This window comes from Ciconia boyciana, chromosome 6 (assembly GCF_034638445.1).
Source record: "Ciconia boyciana chromosome 6, ASM3463844v1, whole genome shotgun sequence".
Classification (NCBI taxonomy): domain Eukaryota; kingdom Metazoa; phylum Chordata; class Aves; order Ciconiiformes; family Ciconiidae; genus Ciconia; species Ciconia boyciana.
The window spans coordinates 60,994,504-61,013,929 of record NC_132939.1 but is presented as its reverse complement, the minus strand read 5'-3'; the positions used below and the strand labels follow the sequence as shown (position 1 = coordinate 61,013,929).

The 19,426-nt window shown below is 41.1% G+C and overlaps 1 protein-coding gene across 2 annotated transcripts in view; it reads right to left on the bottom strand.

Annotated features, from left to right (window-relative positions):
• KIF26A (kinesin family member 26A) overlaps window positions 1-19,426 on the bottom strand; it is a 101,490-nt gene that overhangs the window by 32,141 nt on the left and 49,923 nt on the right. For both annotated transcript variants that reach the window (XM_072866001.1, XM_072866002.1), the window contains one exon: window positions 18,728-18,894. In XM_072866001.1, the coding sequence (XP_072722102.1) occupies window positions 18,728-18,894 (167 nt within the window). The remainder of the gene's footprint in view (window positions 1-18,727; window positions 18,895-19,426) is intronic.

The following is a 19,426-nucleotide window of genomic DNA, read 5'->3' as shown; positions in this document are numbered from 1 at the left end:
TTAAAACATACAATTAAAATTGTAACATTCTTCCTTGTGAATAAGAACAGGAACATAATCAGTTTTTTCTGCTATTCCCCTTCAGCAACACCAAACAGTATAGCAAGAAAAAAAACCAGAAACTCAACTCTACATCAAAACACACATAGGAAAAATCACCTTGCAGAGTTAAGTAGAACAAATATATGTGTTAGTGAGCACACGCTGGGCAACTGGGGCTGGCAGTGAGGGTGAAATCTCAGCTCTGTCAAAGCCAAGGAAAGCTTTGCCACCTGAATAAGCCATGTGTGATCTGACCCTGAGACTGTCAGTAGATAGCCTACCCTTAGACAGATATCGTAAAAGCATCCAACACGCTATCTTTTAACATTACTTTGAATGACTGTTAAGCCAGCAAAAATGCGAAGTGTCACACTGCCAGCATGTGTGGGTGACTTGTGACCATGCTACTGATGCCAACAGGTGTTCTGGGGGCAAAGCACTATTCTGATCCACGCTTGCAATACAAAAGCCTGTGACTTGGGACAAATTAGTTTACAAATACATGATGACAAAAAGTCCCTTTATACAATGGCTACTTTATATTTTCATCATGCCTTTCCGCCCAGGACCTCCAAGCACTTTTCAGTGAGAATGAGCTGGTATTAGCATCTGTGAAGTATTATAAGCAACAGACATACGGAGAAACTAAAACAGTGCTTTGCTGTCATACCTAATTCATGGAAATCTAGACCTCTAACCTTGTCATGAATCCAGTGATCAGGCAGCCTCAGGCTGAGTCAGCTCAGTAAGCTGATCAGAGAAGGAAACTCTTCCTTTGGTTATATTTATGGTAAGTTAGAAGCAAAAATGAACACTGAGAGCAGGAGGGCTGCACAGTTTCTTCCAGCAGCACTACTTGCTTCAAATGAGTTACAGTACAAAGAACTGGTTGTGTCTGAGAGCAAAATTACTCACTTGGGTCAAGATTAGACAGCTAGTCAGTACGAGGGGCAGGACTCTCAATACAGATCTCCAAAATTCCCAGTCCTATGCTCTACATCCCCAAATGTGTCTGTTAAACTCCTGGACATTTTTCCTTCATTAAGTTCTAGAGGTGCAGACCCCCTACATGCTTCATTCTCCCTCTACAAACACTGCAGTATTTAGAAGACAAAGACTCGTGTGATGAAAAAATGAGGCTGTAGTTCCAAACTCAGGGGGAGCCAGAAGCCACTGCCTTGTGAGGGACAAGTTGGACTTTTGCCTCTGAGGAAAGAAGCAGCTTTTGACTCCTGCCGCATCCTGAAACCAGCAGGAATTGTGTCCCACAGCAAAGCAAAACACTGCAAGCATAGGTTTATACAGAACCTCAGGTTTTTGGTGGCAATGAGAACTGATTTAACTGCCTAAATCGCAAATACCCTTGCTAATACCTCATTCAGTATGAAAACATATGCCTGAAATAGGACACCAGGCAAACAGTTGCAGAACTTCACTATGGTTGCAGCTGCACATTAAAACCATAATGCCTCCTAAATTATATGCAGCTTTATTGTGCAGAAGAGTCTCTACCTGTTGGTGCTCTCATTGTGGAACTCAAGACAGTCATTACCCTCTATCTCCAAGTACCAATTAACAATTGTGGTTATTATTTAATCATCTTGTTGATTAATGTGAAAGATAATGTTTATTTCCTTGTTTACATGCTATGATCCCTTGTTGAAATGATAAAAACTCCTCAAGAGAATGTCTTCAAAGTGCAATCAAGATATACATTAAATCCTGATGAAATAATTATTCCTTCAATAGATCTGGCTGAAGGAGCTCCTCTGGGAAACATACATGCAAGAGAATGACATACAAAGGACAAATTTATTCAGGAATTGTGTATTCAAGCAGCTAACTAAGCACTAACACCCAAATGAGTAAATGCACCCAAAAAGGCCAAGCTAAGCAAAGTATATAAACAAACAAACAGAAAATTCAGCCTTTTTAAAATATAGCATCTCTCAAAATAGCTCAGCAATAGAGTTTTGGACCATTTCAAAAAGCAGATCTAAGCTACCAAATCAATTACTAGTTGTCTTAACTTCCTCACCAAGACGGAACAACTTTCAAAGTGATTCACTTCCAACAGTATTCACACACTTTCTGCATTTCCACTGTTCAAAGGACAGTGCCATATGCTAGCTAAAGCAATTAACTGCTACAGTGCTGATAAATCGTCTTCCTATGAGTCTGGAGTGCCATGATTTTACTAAGAAATTTGGCAAAGGGACTGCTGATGTCCATGCGAGATAACAGGAAACTGAAAAAGCAGAGGAACTGGAGTAGCTGCTGTAGAAAATAATCAGTGCTTTGATGGGCAACAGGCCAACTGCACTAATAATGATGTATGTGGTTCACAGTTAAAAAGCATCTCTTTTCAGGTAGCACTGCACAAAGCTTAATTACAACCTCTTCGTGTTTGAATGCAAGAATTACTTTGCCCAACATTAAAATGAGGTTGTTTCTGGAGTAGGAACATCACAGACATCTTGTACCAGCAGCACGGAACAGCTCGTTGGGTTTGGTTTTAGGTTTTTTTTTTCTAAAAGGGAGAAGTTAAGGATCTAATGGAAAGAACAAGGCTATTTAGGCACAATGAAACATCACTATCGAACTGTAGACTCTGAATATGAATGTTAGCAACTGTCACTCTCAGCTGCTATACAAAGCAGTCAGTTCTTTAACTGCTACGAAAGCCAGCTGGGCAGCAGCCGTCATATGCTTTGCTTGGGCTCCTGGACTGGTCCAGGCAAAGAGCACCACATACAGACTCATAAATCTCTATGCACTTCTTGCAGCACCACCAACATACTTGGTGGCATCCCAGCCAAGTACTCATTAGGCCAAAACATAGGCCAGGCTGGTTTGGACATGGGCCCAACTAAATTAAACAAAATCCAACTTCACAAAACTCCGTACTTCAGTAAAATTCATGAAAATATGTATTTACAGGGAGCCACTTCTGAGACACTCCAGAGTGCTGGATTTTCTGCAGTCTTTATCCAACAACCCATTAGTGAATTTACACCTAAGTTTCCAGTACTTTTTTTCTCTAGCATTCCTTTTCTCAGGTGGAATTTGTCCCATGAAGAAAGGGAAAGCAAAGCTCTCATAAACTGGGCCCTCTCTGCTTAGCACCAGAAAGACAGAAGTTGGGCTCATACCAGATCACTTTCTGCAGGAGCCTAATTAGGTGCCAGGCCTATTTCCCGATTTGCTTCTTTTTCTCAAATTTAATCTTGCACCGGAGGCCCTCACATCCATCTTCAGCACCACAGTGGCTGTGTGACCTTCTCCAATATCAACTTCTGTTTCCTCACAGGGAAAATTATGACCTCTAGGGGATATGATGCAAAACTTAAGTGTTACAGTCATTTGCTTTTCTGGGTATTTTCCAAGCATTTTGTCACAACTTTGACACAGATGTACGCTTTCCACCTACCTTCGCTCTCCCCATTCAACCTCCACCAAGCACTCTTCTACAAAACATTCTTGCAAGGAAAACTAAGCACCACACTCATGCCTCTCTTCCAATTAAAGCATGAGAGACACCCATGTATATTATTTTTACCTCTGGCTGTGAGATCTACTGTCTGCATTTTGCTTAACTCTTTCCATCTTTAATAGAAGATATCTTTTAAGATGCTCTGGAGACTTCTTTTCTCATAGCTCGGTGTCACGGTAGAAAATAAAACTAATATATGGTACATGCAGGGGCACTCAAATATCAAGTGACAAGGGACAGTCTCTAACCCGCTCTTTCCCCCACACAATTTACAGATTACTAGCATTTCTGCCATGCATGGATGAGGCCAGTGAGGAAAAGCATGGCCAGATTCAATTACATAATGCTCAGCATCTAGGGAATAAGACTGCAACAACAGTAGCTACAAAGCCTGCCCATTAAAAGAACCATACATTTTTTTATTTTAAATTCTGTCTCTGTGGTTAATATGACATTTCAGATATTCTTATGTACAGCAAGCTGCTTCTAGCTTACTGTCACTGTACACGTTCTGCACATTATAGCTGTGAAAGTAAACAGCACAATTTAAATCCCTAAAGAACAGTGTTCCTTCTGGCATAATTTCTCCATGAAAAAGAAAACTAGATTTGAAACTTTTATAACTATGCAAAATTATAAAATTTTTGCTTAACACTTTGTGGACTTTATTAAGCTTCAGAAGGAAGAGTGAAATATACTCTGGGACACATATTAGAAATGGGTCAACTGAGAGAGATACAGAGGATTTAATTGACATGGTGGGTTTACAGACAAACTGCCAAAAGTCAGAAATAGAACTGGGAGTCCTGCTTCCCATTATTAAGCTCCACTGACAAAAATGATAAAAGAAAACTTCTGCACATTCATTTCAGCATGACTCATTACTTATTAACAGTTTTAGTGTTATTAGCCAGCTTTATCTTTCAGAGATCACTGTCATTATTCATATTGTGAGAATGTTTAAGGGCTTCACGGAGAGGGTCAAGGCCAAAGAATAGTACAGTCCAAGCCTTAAATATCCTGAACTTTGGAGTTTACTCAAGAGTACACTTACTCAAGAGTTTTGGTTTGACCTTGACAGCCATTCATGGGAGCAATTTTTGTCCTGATTCTGAACCCTCTGCAAAGCTTGCAAAATTCTGAATGCAGGTTTACACTGGGAATCAGTCTACTGTAAAGCAAGACTCTTCCAAACTTTCCCAGTTCCCAGCCCAACAAGGCATCACTCCTCTGCCACATAACCAATATCCCAAGTCTTTCCCACTGCAAACCAGCTCCAAAGGAAGCAGTGGGAAAGTCACAGTCTGTCATTGTATCTGCAGTTCCAGTTATTGTTTCCTTAATTACTCGTCAATACAGACAACAAATAGACGGATGTCCTACAATACACCCTCCAGCACTCTGTCTCGAGCCTTCCGCAACTCACAGTATAAACTTGGTTGGCATTATTACTTTTATTATTGCTATTACTGTTTGATTTGTGGTTCTAAAATTAGAAAGGTAGCACAATGAAACAGTGCAGTTGCTACCCAAAATCCCAAAGCAAACTTAAAAATAAACAAGGTATTCATTTCCACTAACAGCATTCGATTTGGAAAATAAAATCTGGTTCAGAAAGAGCCGTTTTTAATAAGAAAACTGAGAATGCCTAAATCTGTCATGAAGGCTTGGAAAGGACAGGCACCATCTGTATTCCTACAATAAATTTTGTCCAAGGAATCACTTATAAAGTATATGTTAAATTTTGAGGTTACGGTCTGTTCTTCCCCCTAGAACAAGCTTACTAGGTTCCTGTGTTGCATATACAGCTTCAGGAGGATATAAAGGCTTTCCTCACTTTAGTACCATTACACAAGTACAGCACCAAACCTTTGTTTGCTTAGCTGTCCCAGCAATGCTGTCGAGAAGCACTGCCAGGAAGAACAAACAATTAATGTTCCTTATTTCAGTGGTTCAACTTCCTCAATAAATAATTAGTTCATCTGGGTCACAATGCACAGCCTTAAACAATAGCATTTTTATAACGGGTGATGGTAATAAAGTTTCAATAGAATACCATTATTCTGAAACATTCCAAAATGTCAAACCACATCTAATATTGTGGAGATATTACCAAGGCAACATTATGAGAGAAAGTATCTCCAATATGAGATTAAGTTCATGCCTTGCCTCTTGCACATTGCATAATCTTGCAACTCAGGCTTGAATTTCAGCCTCTCACTTTGAGTGACCTCTTAATTTTCTCTTACTATCTCTTATTAAAATCAGCAAAGCAGAAATAAAAATCAGCTATGTTGACATCATCTGCTCACAGCTGATCAGAGAAGATGGGTCCAGAAGGGATTTTAAGAGGTTATCTACATTTTCCCAATGCTCAATGGTAGGATGAACTTTACCTAATACATTCCCAATAAATATTTGTCCAACTTGTTCTTAGAAACCTCCAGTAAAAGCAAGTCCACAGCCTCCCAAGGCAATCAATTCCAGTTTTTAACTATTCTTACTGTTAGAAAATTCACACCTCATGTCTCTCATAAGTCTGCCTTGCTGGAATTTATGTTTCTTGTTTTCCCCCACCTCCCCAGCAGACATGCAGAGGACCTTATTTCCTTCTGCTGCAGCAGCTGTTATCTGTATGAAGACCACTACCACACCTCAGCCTTCTCTTTTACAAATGAAGAAGTTCCAATCTTTCCTCACAGGTCAAGTTTCCTTGATTTCTCACCATCCTTGTTGCTCTCCATGTACTCTATTCAGATCTTCATAAAGTATAGAATTCAGGTTTAATGCATTGGTAAGCAATAGGCAAGACTCACCCGAATTCAGGCACCACACGGAAAGACCAGGCAAAGCCATTTGGGATAAACTCAAATAGACTTCTGGAATATGGCAAGTTAAAGCAAACCTGCAGGCTACCCGTGACATCAGAAGAGCTTCTTCATGCTGTACAGACCCAAGAGCTGATCCCTCCTCTCAGCTACACATTATTATTTAAACAGAAGCAACCAACCAAGCCCATTTTCAAGCATTCAAGTAATTTGCATACAGGAATCCAAGAAGGAATTTTCACAGCTTTTCTCCATAATTTTTCCCCAAGTTTAAGAAACACCAAAGGAAAGATCTTCACAAGCACCAACTGTTACACTCCAACCATTTTTTCCACTCTCCCAAACCAGCAGTTTCTGAGGTCACTGCTACAAAATTGTTGTGAGTGATGTCAGCTCCATATTCTCCTCAGCTTGCAGATTTAAGACACTTTTCTGTCCAAAGAACATTGCTTCAGCAGCCAGGACCAGGGTTCAGGAACTGACTTTTTTATATATGTATCAGAATAACAGCTAGTCACCGCAGCCTCCCGCATACCATTTCCAGCTCTGTTCACTAATGATGTTAAACAAAGCAAGAGCAGATGAACATATTGCTGTGCTTCCATACTTGCTGTTTACAATTGTACCATATGACAAACTGCTGAAAACCTGTGTAGGTTAATCTTTATGTAAGCAAGACTGTCAACACCTAATATAGAAATATGTCAGTTCCCAGGCTGCACACTGTATAGATAGCTATGTATTGAAAATACAGCTACCTGAATGCCAGCAATATTTCCTCGTCCCGTTTCATGAACTAACTGAGCTAAAGCAGGCAGAACCACATCAATCTAAGCATGCTCCTTAGGCAAAAAAGTTGGACTTATTTGCCAGTGAGACATAGACTCATGAAACAGTCAGGTTGAGGAAATAAAATTCTAGTCTCATTTGTATTCTATCAAGAAAAAGTAATAAAAGACAATTTTAAAACTACAAAGTAATGGAACAGAAACAATGGTGCTAACTAGCCCTTCATTATTAAAGTAATTACTTAAATAGATCACTTAAAATTTTGCCCTGCAATATCAGCTCCCAATACTACAGAAAGGAGCCAGTATCAAAATGACTTACCAGGCAATAAATTATTTTTGTTACAAAGGATATTACACTCCATGCTAGTCACCAAAAACAATCTGGTATGAAAAGGGAAAGCATTCTGCTCATTCAGGCTGCTCCAGGGAAGAAACAGGCACGTTTGTGAGTGGAAAGGATGAGAGAGAAAATGCAGGACATGGCTAACAAGGGGTTCATCTGAAGCACAAGGTTCAGGCAAACATCAGACAGGAAAGAGGGGGACAAAACGAGGGGGATATCCAGTATTTTCACATTGCCAGTCACATATAGCAGTCTGAATACAAGTTAGCATCTGTGACTGTAAAGCCTCCTTTACCATAAAAGCTCTGGGGTGGGTTATGTTTTCAGGTGGGTTGTGTTTTCAGGTTACCTTCCTTTGCCCCAACACGCTGTCCCCACAGACATACCTTTCTCATCACCTCCAGCTCCCTCAGTTCCACATTTTAGTGCACATCTAGAAAATCTACAGAGGATCCATTCCTGCTTCAGCCAGGTTTTATTTCAGATGCTTTGTCAAAGGCTTGACACCTATACTGCCAAGCAAATAACTTCTCAGGGGGGCATTTACTTATTCCTACTGTTAGCGAGTTAAATGGTCACTGACAGCATTAAATGATGCAGTGGAAATCACTGACGTACAGAAGTCATATGCCCACACAATAAGTATTTTTAAACAGAGGAGGGACTTCTTAAAGCCCAGCGTCCCTGTGATTTATTTAACTGACATCAGTTCTGAAACGATACTTCTCAAGGCATAATAGGCCACAATTGCAGCACCATTTAAAATAGCACTTAGCAGGAAAATGTGAGATGCATGTTCTTCCATCACTGCAGACAGAGAGACTTGATTATTTCTGACCCAAAGATGCTAACTTCAAATTTCAGCAGAAATAAGCAACTCCTGAAGACCTGCCTGAGAGACATTATCAAAGAACATTCTGAAGCTTGCCCTGGACTCCCAACTAGCTTCACTAATAACGTTTAGATTAGATTCATTTTATGCTGATTAACTTCCACTGAGTCATTTCCTCACAGTAAAAGCTCCATAGGGCAGTGCTTCTTAATAAGTGAGCTCCACCACTGAGGACACGAAAAGCCCAACAAAGCAGAAAGCAACCCCAAGAGCATCACTCTGTGATGACCAGCAAAGCAGCACTAACTAATGCTGAGCGAGGTACTGGCTAAGCTCTTTGAAATGTTCTGCCAAAAGAAACATCTTCCATCCTCCAGCAGGAAGGATGAGGGAAGTTTTAGAAAGCCAAAATTCACTGCTATTTCACAGAGAATTTAAAAGTACCTTCAGAGTAATCCTGCAGTTGATCAAGCACTGCAGCTGTAGTGCTGGTGCATTATTTTGGCTTGACATTTCATTTTTGTTATAAATGATAATGTGGGATGTCTCATTTTGCTACTAGCACAAGCAAGCAAAGCGGTCTAGCTCAGAATAGAGAGAGTGCCACTTGAAAGTCCATCTGCCCTGCAAACCGCATCCTGCACACAGTAAACTGAGTGTTAGAGTGACTGCAAGTCAGCCATGAGAACTAAATATTCAATTAACTATCAGTCTGATTTTACTCTTTTGCCTGCTAAGTCTGTCTGTCTTAACGAAGTATTAAAATAGTTAGATACGTTACTGGAAGAGTCTGAAAGTCACTCATAAAGTTGCAAAACAGGTGCAAACTGTCAAGTTACATCCCTGCAGGAAAGTCACCGTTATCATTTTACCTATGGAATGCTCTGTTCCCACTGCAGCAAAACCACCGGCACAGCTGCCACTGCCGCCGAGCTGAGGAGCCCCAAATAACGGAGTCAGAACAAGCACTGCTCTTCAGGACTCCGGGAACCAAAAAGGCACCCAGGCAGATGGGGAGGGCTGGGGTTGGGGGAAGGTGAGAGAAGTGCTCCTCTTGACAAGCTAGGAAGGGCAGAAAGAAGGGAAGAAGCCAAAGGGAAAAAGAGACTCTGGTAGCTAGACAACAGTGAGATTCCATATATTCAGGAAAACAGAATAAGCAGGTGCATTCAGCTATGGATGAAAGAGAAAATATAGAAAGGATCATATGAAAAATCCTTAAGTTAAGGGAGAAAATATTAATTTTAGGAAAGCAGATCAGAGAGAGGACCAAGTAAGAAGAAATATCTGCACAACTCCAGTCAAGATTATCCATAAATACTTCAGACTTTTCCCTAGTTTAAGATTCCTTCCACTGACCACCGTTTACCCCCACAAATAAATTCAAATTTGGGTGGCTCTGAAAGCACAGATTCTCCCCTCCGACACATCTGTGTGAGCACATCTGTTTTAAATTATTCTGCTTTGCTCTTCCTCCTGGGCATCATTAATGTCTCAGAATACAGAGCTAATCCAAGACCCAACTGCTGCAACAGCAGTCTGCACTGATCCACCTAGAGCCAGTCAAAAAGTCACCACATCTTCTGGTGCTCCAGAACCTCCTATATTATCCATCAAGGTACTTGGGGCTGACAAAAATCAGCTCTCCCCAGAGGCAGCCTCACATGACAAAGATCTTCAAGGCATCTGGTCATGAGAAAACACTGCAAATGTTTTGTTGTGCCCCAATTCTGCTTTTGCTATGTAACTGGAGTAAAGAGCTAGAACATCCTCTCCAAAATCCCAACCTCACCATGAGGTTCCCACATCACTAGATCCATTTTTTCCCCTCTTTCACTGTCTCGTCCTTTTTCTATTTCGTGCCAATCTGGTTGGCACCAGGCCCCCTCCTTGCTTCATTTTGCCACCTCCAGCATAGCCCAACCTGCTCCCACACAACCCCTGTGGCCCATGGTATCCAGGTAAGGATTCTCCTTCCAAACACCTCCCTGACACTGATGCTTTGCACGATCTCTCCTTGGTTCATACCATGATCCCTAACCCTCTACACTGGGGAGCTTTGTTTTCCAAGACAAATGATTCCTAGATGCCCAGTGCTTCTTCATCTGGTCACCACCACCCTCGCTTTCTCAGCCAATTCCCTTAGGCCCTCTCAGATCCTCACCATTGTCTCTCCACCATGGCTAATGATTCAGTGCCTCCCCCCTCTAATTAAATAGCCATATCCTGATCACAGATCTATTGGCCTTTGGGACATTTTTCATAATTTCAGCAGTGTTCTAACTCAGCAGTGCCAACGTCCAAAACTCTACCTTCCCTCTCCTCTCAGCTACTCCAATTTCTTTACCTCCTCCCTCTGCGGGACTACAGCTCTGTGTCTCATCTCTGTTTCCCCATCAGTCTCACAGTCATCACAGATGAGCTCTTCATAGCAGGAAGCCTGGCTTACTGTCTGCTGATAAAGCACTGTGTAAATGTATGATGCAGTATTAGCAATGATACCAGTAATGATGTTCTGCTCTTAAACATGCTGTCCTGAGAGTCATTTCTGTCTCCAAGAACAAAGCCTACTAAATTCAGCCTTATCTTCTAATTTATCCTCCTTACAGGCTAATGCGAAATGGGATATACCTAAAGCATACACTGTTTTGTTTGTCCTTAATTATAGGCAGTATTATGCTGCCACAGCAACTAGGAAAGCTTAAGCTGCCCTAAGATGATACAAGATACTGCACAATGCTGCACACCCTGCCCTGTCTCCTGTCCACGCATAGTGCCGTGCTCTGCGCGGGTCATGTTTACTCTCCGGGGACAGCTAGCAACCACATTCCAGCAGCCGTGGCATGGCACTGACAAGGTGAGGAAGGCAAACCCTTTGGTGGCACCTGCTCCGTCTCCATTTGGACATTGCATGAGGGCTTTCTTGCTCTCCCAGGCTCCATGCAGAGAGGAAAATGGGGCTGGGAAGGCATCTCCTTCTCCAGCACCATGCAGTGGGGAGGACACTGCAGGGACCAGGCTGCTCCAGCCCACGAGATTCAGAGGGGAGATTCATTAAGGGGAAAAGGCTAATTATATATCTGCTCCCCCTGAAACAGCTGGATGCTCCACTTCATCTGCACATCTGTAACTCTCCCTCAAGCCGCAGATTGCTCAGCCACCCTTCCTGACTGGCTTGCAACAGTGATCAAATGGTAGCAAGAGAAAGTGGGGCATTGCGGGGCATTTAACGAAGAAGGGTTGATGCACCAAGCGGCTGTTGAGCTGCATCAGTGCCAGCAAGCCGTCATGTCCCTGAAGAGCCCCACAGCTCCTGTGATACTGCTACAACACTGTGAAGTAGGGACGAACCATGAATGGGGTTTTGGGTATATCTGCCGGCAAGGCAGTCTTAATTGGGAAGAGCTGGTACCGTGCTTTCCTAGATAATTAATTCAAAGTTAGTTTTCCTGCAGCACCTCAACCTAGGATTTCTTGGGTGTGGGTTGTGCTTAATGAGGAAGCTTTAACAACCGACTCCGCTTCTTCCCTTGACCTGTCATTCACCAAGAATTTACTACGGTTACCTGTAACTATAGCAAGCATTTCTGTTTCAACCTCACAGACTAGCTTAACTACCACAGGTCAGCACAAAAAGGTCTAATTCAGGATCCAGTGAGTCACACATTTTCTTCACCTTTTGGTGAACTACTACTTATTCATAACCCAGTTATCCACTTTATCTGTCAAAGAGATTTAAGTTGTGCCAGCTCTGCACAAAGCCAGGATACTGGTGCATCCCAGCAGGGTACAGGGCAAAAGTTTACAGCTATTAAATACAAAGAACTGGTGAACTACATTATGAGCTTAGCAGAAATATAATTCTTGCTTTTAACAGGACAGAGAATGACAGGCTGAAGTGATTTAGCTAGAAACATCTTAAACGTGGCAACTTAAAAAAAAATGTATGTTTCATTTTTTTGTGCTTTTTTCCCCTGCATTAAATTCTGAAAGTACTGATAGTCATGGAATAATCAGGTTTAACAGGTTAGCAGTAATATATGCCTCAAGTGTTTCTAATACATCATAATCTTCTTTCACAGAATTTGCATCACTGTCAAACCGAACTACTGATTTTCGGTTGATGCTTTTAACATGTTTCTATGGTTACTTTCCAAGGTCGCATCACAGAAGCCTGAACAGCAGTTCAGAAAGGCAAAAGGCATTTTGCATCCTTCATCATATTAAATAATTTATGAAAGTTAAGGCATCCTCATGGAAAAAAAATCATAAAAGAATAGGTTCTGAGGTTATTTTCTCAGCAACAGTTTGAAGCACAGTAAAATCAATATCTCTACAAAAGCCTTCAAGAACTAGACTACTTGACTAATGTTCCACATGGTACAAAATACTAAGGAACACATTCTAAGTTTAGATCTATATGCACAAGCCTACATGAACTGCATGAATGGACCTTAAAGCAGAATATGCAGACATCTAATTTGCTGCTGTCAGCTTCATCTTTTAAATCAGGCACTAGGCATTGTCTCAGAAAGTAGTCTATATCTAAAAAATGCAAAAATAAAACTGAAAAAATGAAGTAAAAATGGTAATGACAGCCTTTATTATTTCCATAATTTTTCATTCAAAGCCACACAGATTTAATCTGTCCCCGAAACGTTACAAATTTTGACTGGTGTAATGAAAGCTTGTACACAAAATATCTGAATTCTCTGCCTACCGCTACACTACATCAGAGTTTATTGGAACTAATTGAAGTGTCTGAGGCTTGGAACAAAAACACATTAGTCATTTAGTGGTTGTGCTAATATTGCTATGCCTTTCCTGCAGTTTCATTAGATACAGACTGCTTCAATACCCTAATCATATGCTCAGTCACAGCACAATCAGTACACAGAGTACTGACAAGCTGTCCCATCATGCCTAAAGCTGATAAGGTGTCTGCTCTATGAGTAACCTCAATTATTGACTATATTTTATGGTCAATCTAATGACCAAATGCTTATCAGTGAACCATCAGGTGCCTGTAATAGGATAGTGACCCTTAGTTTATATGTACCATTACTGCTCATTAGTAAATAATTAGATTCTTTAATCCACAACTCACAGGCATTAAAATATGATGGAAGATCCTGAATCTAGAAAAAGACGACTATGCTTATTTTAACTCTTAAGATGTTAAATTACATTACTCAGAGATTGTATGTTATATCTTGTTAAGAAAAGCTGCTTGTAAAAAGCATATTATGTGTAATGTTTTATATAATTTCTAAATTGACACAGCTTTCCCAAACACGCAGGAATATGACGAGAGTGGAAAGATAATGGGTGTGATTCACCACTGTGATTCTCCAGATTCATTCACTTAAATGGTTTTAATCTAGCAAAGCCCAGCAACACTGCAAATAATTTAGAAACCTGAAAACTAGTGAGTGCATAGTGAGTGCTATGTTTGGAAGAATATTTCATCAAACAAAAGCAGGCAGATGCAAGGCAAAGTAGCTGCAGCTATACAGCTATTTCCCTGCTTCAAAGGCAGCAGTCCCATGGCAGCAAGTGCAACCCTGTGACCAAACCGATTTGAAAAGATGTGAAAATAACCCAACATCAAACAAGATTAAAATTTAAGAAGAGGGACTTAATACAGTTTGTCTTCTGCTCAACTTTGCTCAGGGTTGCTTGCTTTTACATATATTTTCTCCTAAACAGCTTTGATTCCTCCTAGCTGCCCCATCACTGCTCAAACCTTCCTTCCAGCTCGCCATTGTGCACCAAGGCCAGACACCCATGCCCTCACCGAAACACCGTACCCCCCCCAGCAGCACAGGCGGTGCTGCCACCACTGTCACCAGCCACCAACAGGCAGAAATGGCATGTTAATGGTGACGGCTTCGATTTCTCAGGGGCCTTGATTCTCCTCCCAAGGGAGCAGTATTTTCTTTTTTGGCAGATAGCCCATTAACCTCTTCCCAAGTGCACACCCATTCTCCTCCTCGCTGCCCTTCTCCTGCCTGTTCTTGGAAATACCATCTCCTCTCTTCCCCAGGTGCCCGGGTGACAAAAAACCCAACGGCTTATTACAGCTTTATACCACAATATGCCAATATTTACTTAGTTGCAAGCATAGCCCAGAGAAGGGTCCTACACCTATCTCACCTATTTTCACTTAGTAATAAAACGTTTGTTCAGGTTCCTTATACAAAAAAAAAAAACCTGGAAACAGGTCTAAAGTGTGGAGCACTAAGCAAGGCATAGCTCATGCCATGCCAAGGGACAAAGCCCAGCTGCATTCTTCTTAAATCTGAAGAATACAAGATTAAACTGCTCCTCCTGCATTATAAGGGTAAACTGGGAGCCTCTTCACAGCCATCCATGCCCATGAGCTGCGCTTTTTGCTCTGGCTTTCTTATTCTGTCAGTGACCTACTGAGAAGCTGCATTTTCTGCTAACATGACCTGGTAACATGCAAACCTGGTAACATGACCATTGAGTAATGTCTGGCAATTTGCTTGTGTGACACAGTCAGATATTAATCAAAGCTTTCCTCCTTCTATGACAGATCAGAGTGAGGAAAAAAGCTTAAGACTGATTTAATTTCTTAATACGCTTCTGTCTGCTGGCTCTAATATTTGGCTTTGATTTTGAATACTTAGCACTTCCATGCTAGACACTCTGCATTTCTAGGTAATGAATAAAATACTTTTTTTTTTTTTTGAAAAGCAGAACATAATTAAGCTTGAAGAAATTAAATATGACATTCAAATGAGAAAGAGCTTTGGATGAATATGTAGATTTGGGCTGCACATATGCTTAACAAAATCAATGCATTCACTGCAAAGACTATCTTAAAGATACTCATTTTAAGACTCATTTAAAGATACTCATTTTAACCATGGGTACCTCTTATCACCAGGTAAATGTTTTGCTGCAGCTCTTAGTTATTGTTTTCTAGGTGAGGACATGAACTCTCTGTATGGTCTTTTGAGTTTGTGACCTTACAAACACAAAGCTGTAACTCTCACCGAGGAACAAACTGGAGTAAAAAACAAACCAACCAACAAAAAAAACCTGCACAGACCTCCTGCCTTCCCAGGCACAAGACAGCCCACAAGCAAGAGTCAAAGGGTGTCATTTCACCAAATAGAGACTCTAGTTTTAATGTGAAAAGGACATTTATTTGCTGCCAGGAAACCATGCCACAGCCCAAAAGCTAATTGTGCTAGGACCTGTACAAACACAGTTAATGCTGTTTCATGAAGAACAAGACTGGAATCCTTTACTCATGTGAAAAAAAATCTGTATCTAGTGTTGTTGCTGCTAAGGAAATCACAGATGCAGTTTCCACAAGCACCCTCCGAAGGCTTTGTCTTTCCAAAGTAACTAACCCTCCACCCCAATACACTGAATGTTAACATACATGCATACTTTTGCCTAGCTACTTTATTTCTATGACAAAACAGCCTTTTTCCCAAGCTAAAGTCCCAACCACAGCCACAGCCACTTTTACAAAAGGGCTCTTGTAAAAAGATGGAGGTACTCAGTAGATTTGGTCAAAGAGAGGGCAATGATTTGAAAAAAATAAATATATGTGTGTGTGATTATCAATATATTAATTGCATTTATTCCAGTAGAGAACAAGGAACAAAATGTGCCAGGCTCTGCATAACGCAAGTAACACACTGGCCCTGCTATGAAGTTCAGAATTTAAGTTGCTGAGGAGAGAAACATGGCAAGGAAAGAATCAGAAAATGCAGTGAATAGAGACTATAGCATAACACTAGTGCCATGACTCCTCTTGCATCTCTATGTGCTTGCTCAGAGAGGATTAGCTGAACAGAGAGATGAAGGACAAAGAAGTGGATGCTGCTGCAAAGGATTCAAGGCAGGGATGACCACCTTCTTCAACACGCTCGAGGCTGGATGGTGCAAAAGGAAAGAGGAGATGGGACTGGAAAGGCTGGAGCAAATAAGCCTGATATCCCATCAGTACTGAACAAAAACAGCCAAAACTGTTGATATCCCAATACTTCGTGTCCCTGGATAAGCCGCTTCCACCCCAGTTTCTGCCAACATCTGTCTCTCGCTCATCCTTGAAGATTTCTTCCTCTTCTCTCTCCCCTCCTGCTGAGGACTGCATGGCTCAAGGGCGGGAGGAAGGCTCAGCATGGAAACTTTGATCCGTAAGGTCCCCATGGCAGGAGGAGTCGGAAGAGAAGAAGGAGCAGTGGGAGAGGGAGCCTCTCCTGAGGTTAATGCCAATGGTGGCAGAGCAGCCTGGCCAGGACTATGCAACGGTACCCACCTGAGGACCTGCTCAACATATTTATGACTGCCAGAGATCAATAATGGACCTCTCTCCCCCAGCCTTTGTGAGATTTCTGCGTTTCAATTTGTGTTTTTAATCACAGTCATAACTGAACTTGTTTCTTGAATGCGTGCTTTTAGGGAACCCAAGATTCTTAGACAGGCTCTGGAATACTGAGAAATGAATAGTGAAATACATTAACCAGCAGTGGGATGAAAGATCATGAAAATTCTACAAAACTAATTCAGATAACTGGTAACTGTTAAAGGAAAAATTTATTTCTCACTTAAATCTCTCTCTCCAACAATAACCACAATAAAAGAAACAGAAGTGCTTTGTGCAAAAAAATTTCAGCCAGCCCTGTTCTTTGGTTAAAAAACTGAAGAGAATCAATTTTGAACAAAGGAAACATGGGTAGGGAATAAGCAATGTACTAATGGGTTTTAAAATGTTTTAGCTGCTAAAGCTATAAAACTCTGATTCACTCAAGGCAAAGACAGATTCATGAGAAGCAATTAGGGCCTGATCCAACATACAATGATGTCATTTGCAGTCTTGCTGCTGACTTCAAGAATCTTTGAATCAAGCCAATGACACTCATTAGTAAGGATCTGTTGCTTTACAATAAAACCAGAACTGAGTTTTGCTGACCAGTGACAGAAGCATCACTGGGAGAAAACATTTTGGGTCTTATTTCAGATTACTAGGCACTGATTTATTTATCTCAATTCCAAGGAGAGTATTTTATTTTCTGGATTCCCCAGTGAAAGTTACAGTCTTTACATTTGCTTACAACATTTAGATTCACACTGAATAAATCCAAAGTAGATTAAGCTAAATCACACTGTTCATACCCACAATATGAAATACAGTAATGAAAGCTGTGCTGCTGTCCAGTCTAGGTACTTTGGAGAGGATTCATCTGTCCTTATTTAGGTAACTAAACAAGAAAAGAGATGTTTGAGCTTATCCCCTTACCTTTCTTCTCCACTCCCATTGATTTCAGACACAGATCTTAAAATGAAACATATCATCCTTTGTAGACAACAACTGTGTTGACTTTAAACCTGCAGCACTTAGCACAGAGACAAAACGCTAACTTACACACACCACTCTTGATCATTTCCCAACCGCTTGTGTACAGACAGACTGTGATATGTAGGCACATAATGCTTAAAACTCACTGTCCTATGTTCTTCTGAAAAACAGAACTTGGGAAGTTGAGCTCCTTCTGAGGTCAGATTGTAACTTACAGTAAACGTCATTTTTTTAATGGTGCAAAACATTTTAAAGATCAAGGAAAAGGAAACAATACGTTTACCATCGTGATTACATGATAAGAAGAATCCTCACTCAGTGCATAAATCTGACTTTAATGCCATTCACAGACATACGTTTTTCAACATTGTCTCAAAACATGTTCAGTTCTGAATTAAAAAAGGAGTTTGGAATGCAAGTACAAAGCCCTGAATTTTGGTGTTTTAAATACCATCTGCTTGACAGCGTATTGCATTTAATCAACATTGCTAATTACAACAAACATTTCACAAACAAAACTAACATATCATTTTCGTTATAAGACCCAAGAATGGAAAAAAAAAAGATTGTTCTAGACTACTGCTAAAAAAAGAATGTCTGAAACTGTTTTAACTGTTGTTTCCAACTACAGAAAAACTTTTATTTGCACACATAGGCCGTGCTACTGAATAAAAGTCGAACTTTTTTTTATTTAGATCTGAGTGAAAAAACCTTGTTACTTCAGCTTCTGCTCCAAGGAAACCTATAGAATAACAGACTTGCTACAGGTGGAAGTGTCCGTTAAGGACTAGACAAAGACCAACACACATTTTCTTGGGTTTTGGTCAATAGAGGTTCCTGCTCAGGTCTCCAGAGACAGAAACGGGGCATCACCATCACATCCCTGCTCCCCAGTGGCAGTGGGAAGCCACAGTCACGACCAGGTGACCAACTCCACCTCTCAGCAACCAGCACCACACGCCACACCTTCTACCCATGGCAAGGAGACTCAACAGCCTTTCACAAACATTTGAAGACCCATGAGCAGTTACAGAACCAGAAAGGTGAAAAACTACCTTATGAAGAATGAAGCCGCAGCTGAGGTACCTGCCGAGACCCCGGCTGGAGCAACCAGGCTCTGGGAGGCTGCCGAGCTGCCTGCTCCCGCAGAGTCGGAGTTGTTCTGCCCTGAGCTGATCTGAACATTGGGACCATCCCGGCCACTTTCTGGTGCTGTTTCTGCCTGAAAAAATTAAAAACATATGTACAGGTTAATACACTTGCTTAATGGCCATGACAGGGAGAAATCTCATGCGGCACTTCCAAAGAGCATCTCTACAAGGGTGAAGGTGAAGATAGCAGTGGCTAAAGAGTGATACAGCTGGACAAGAGTACCACAGTAGGTCCTGCAACAAAGAAAGTAAAAACCATGACCACAGCAGACGAGCAGAATAACACAGACACCCGTAGTGATGGGTAATGCACAGTTAAATAGTTTGACAGGCATGAAGAAATGGAAAACGATAAGCAGAACCCTTTTGTTTTACAGTGTTATTTGGGAGCTGGCAGAACTGTTTATCTGGTTCAGTTATAACTGTCAGGAATTATTTCTCAGTGGCACATCATCCGCAAGACCTATCTGTTTAAGGGGAACTAACCAAACAGTCACATTTGTAACATGTTTCTACATGAATAACCCCAAGAACTAAATAAAAAAATTGATTTTTTAAAACATATATACAGCCCTGCTTTTCAGCATTATCTATCTTAGCAGC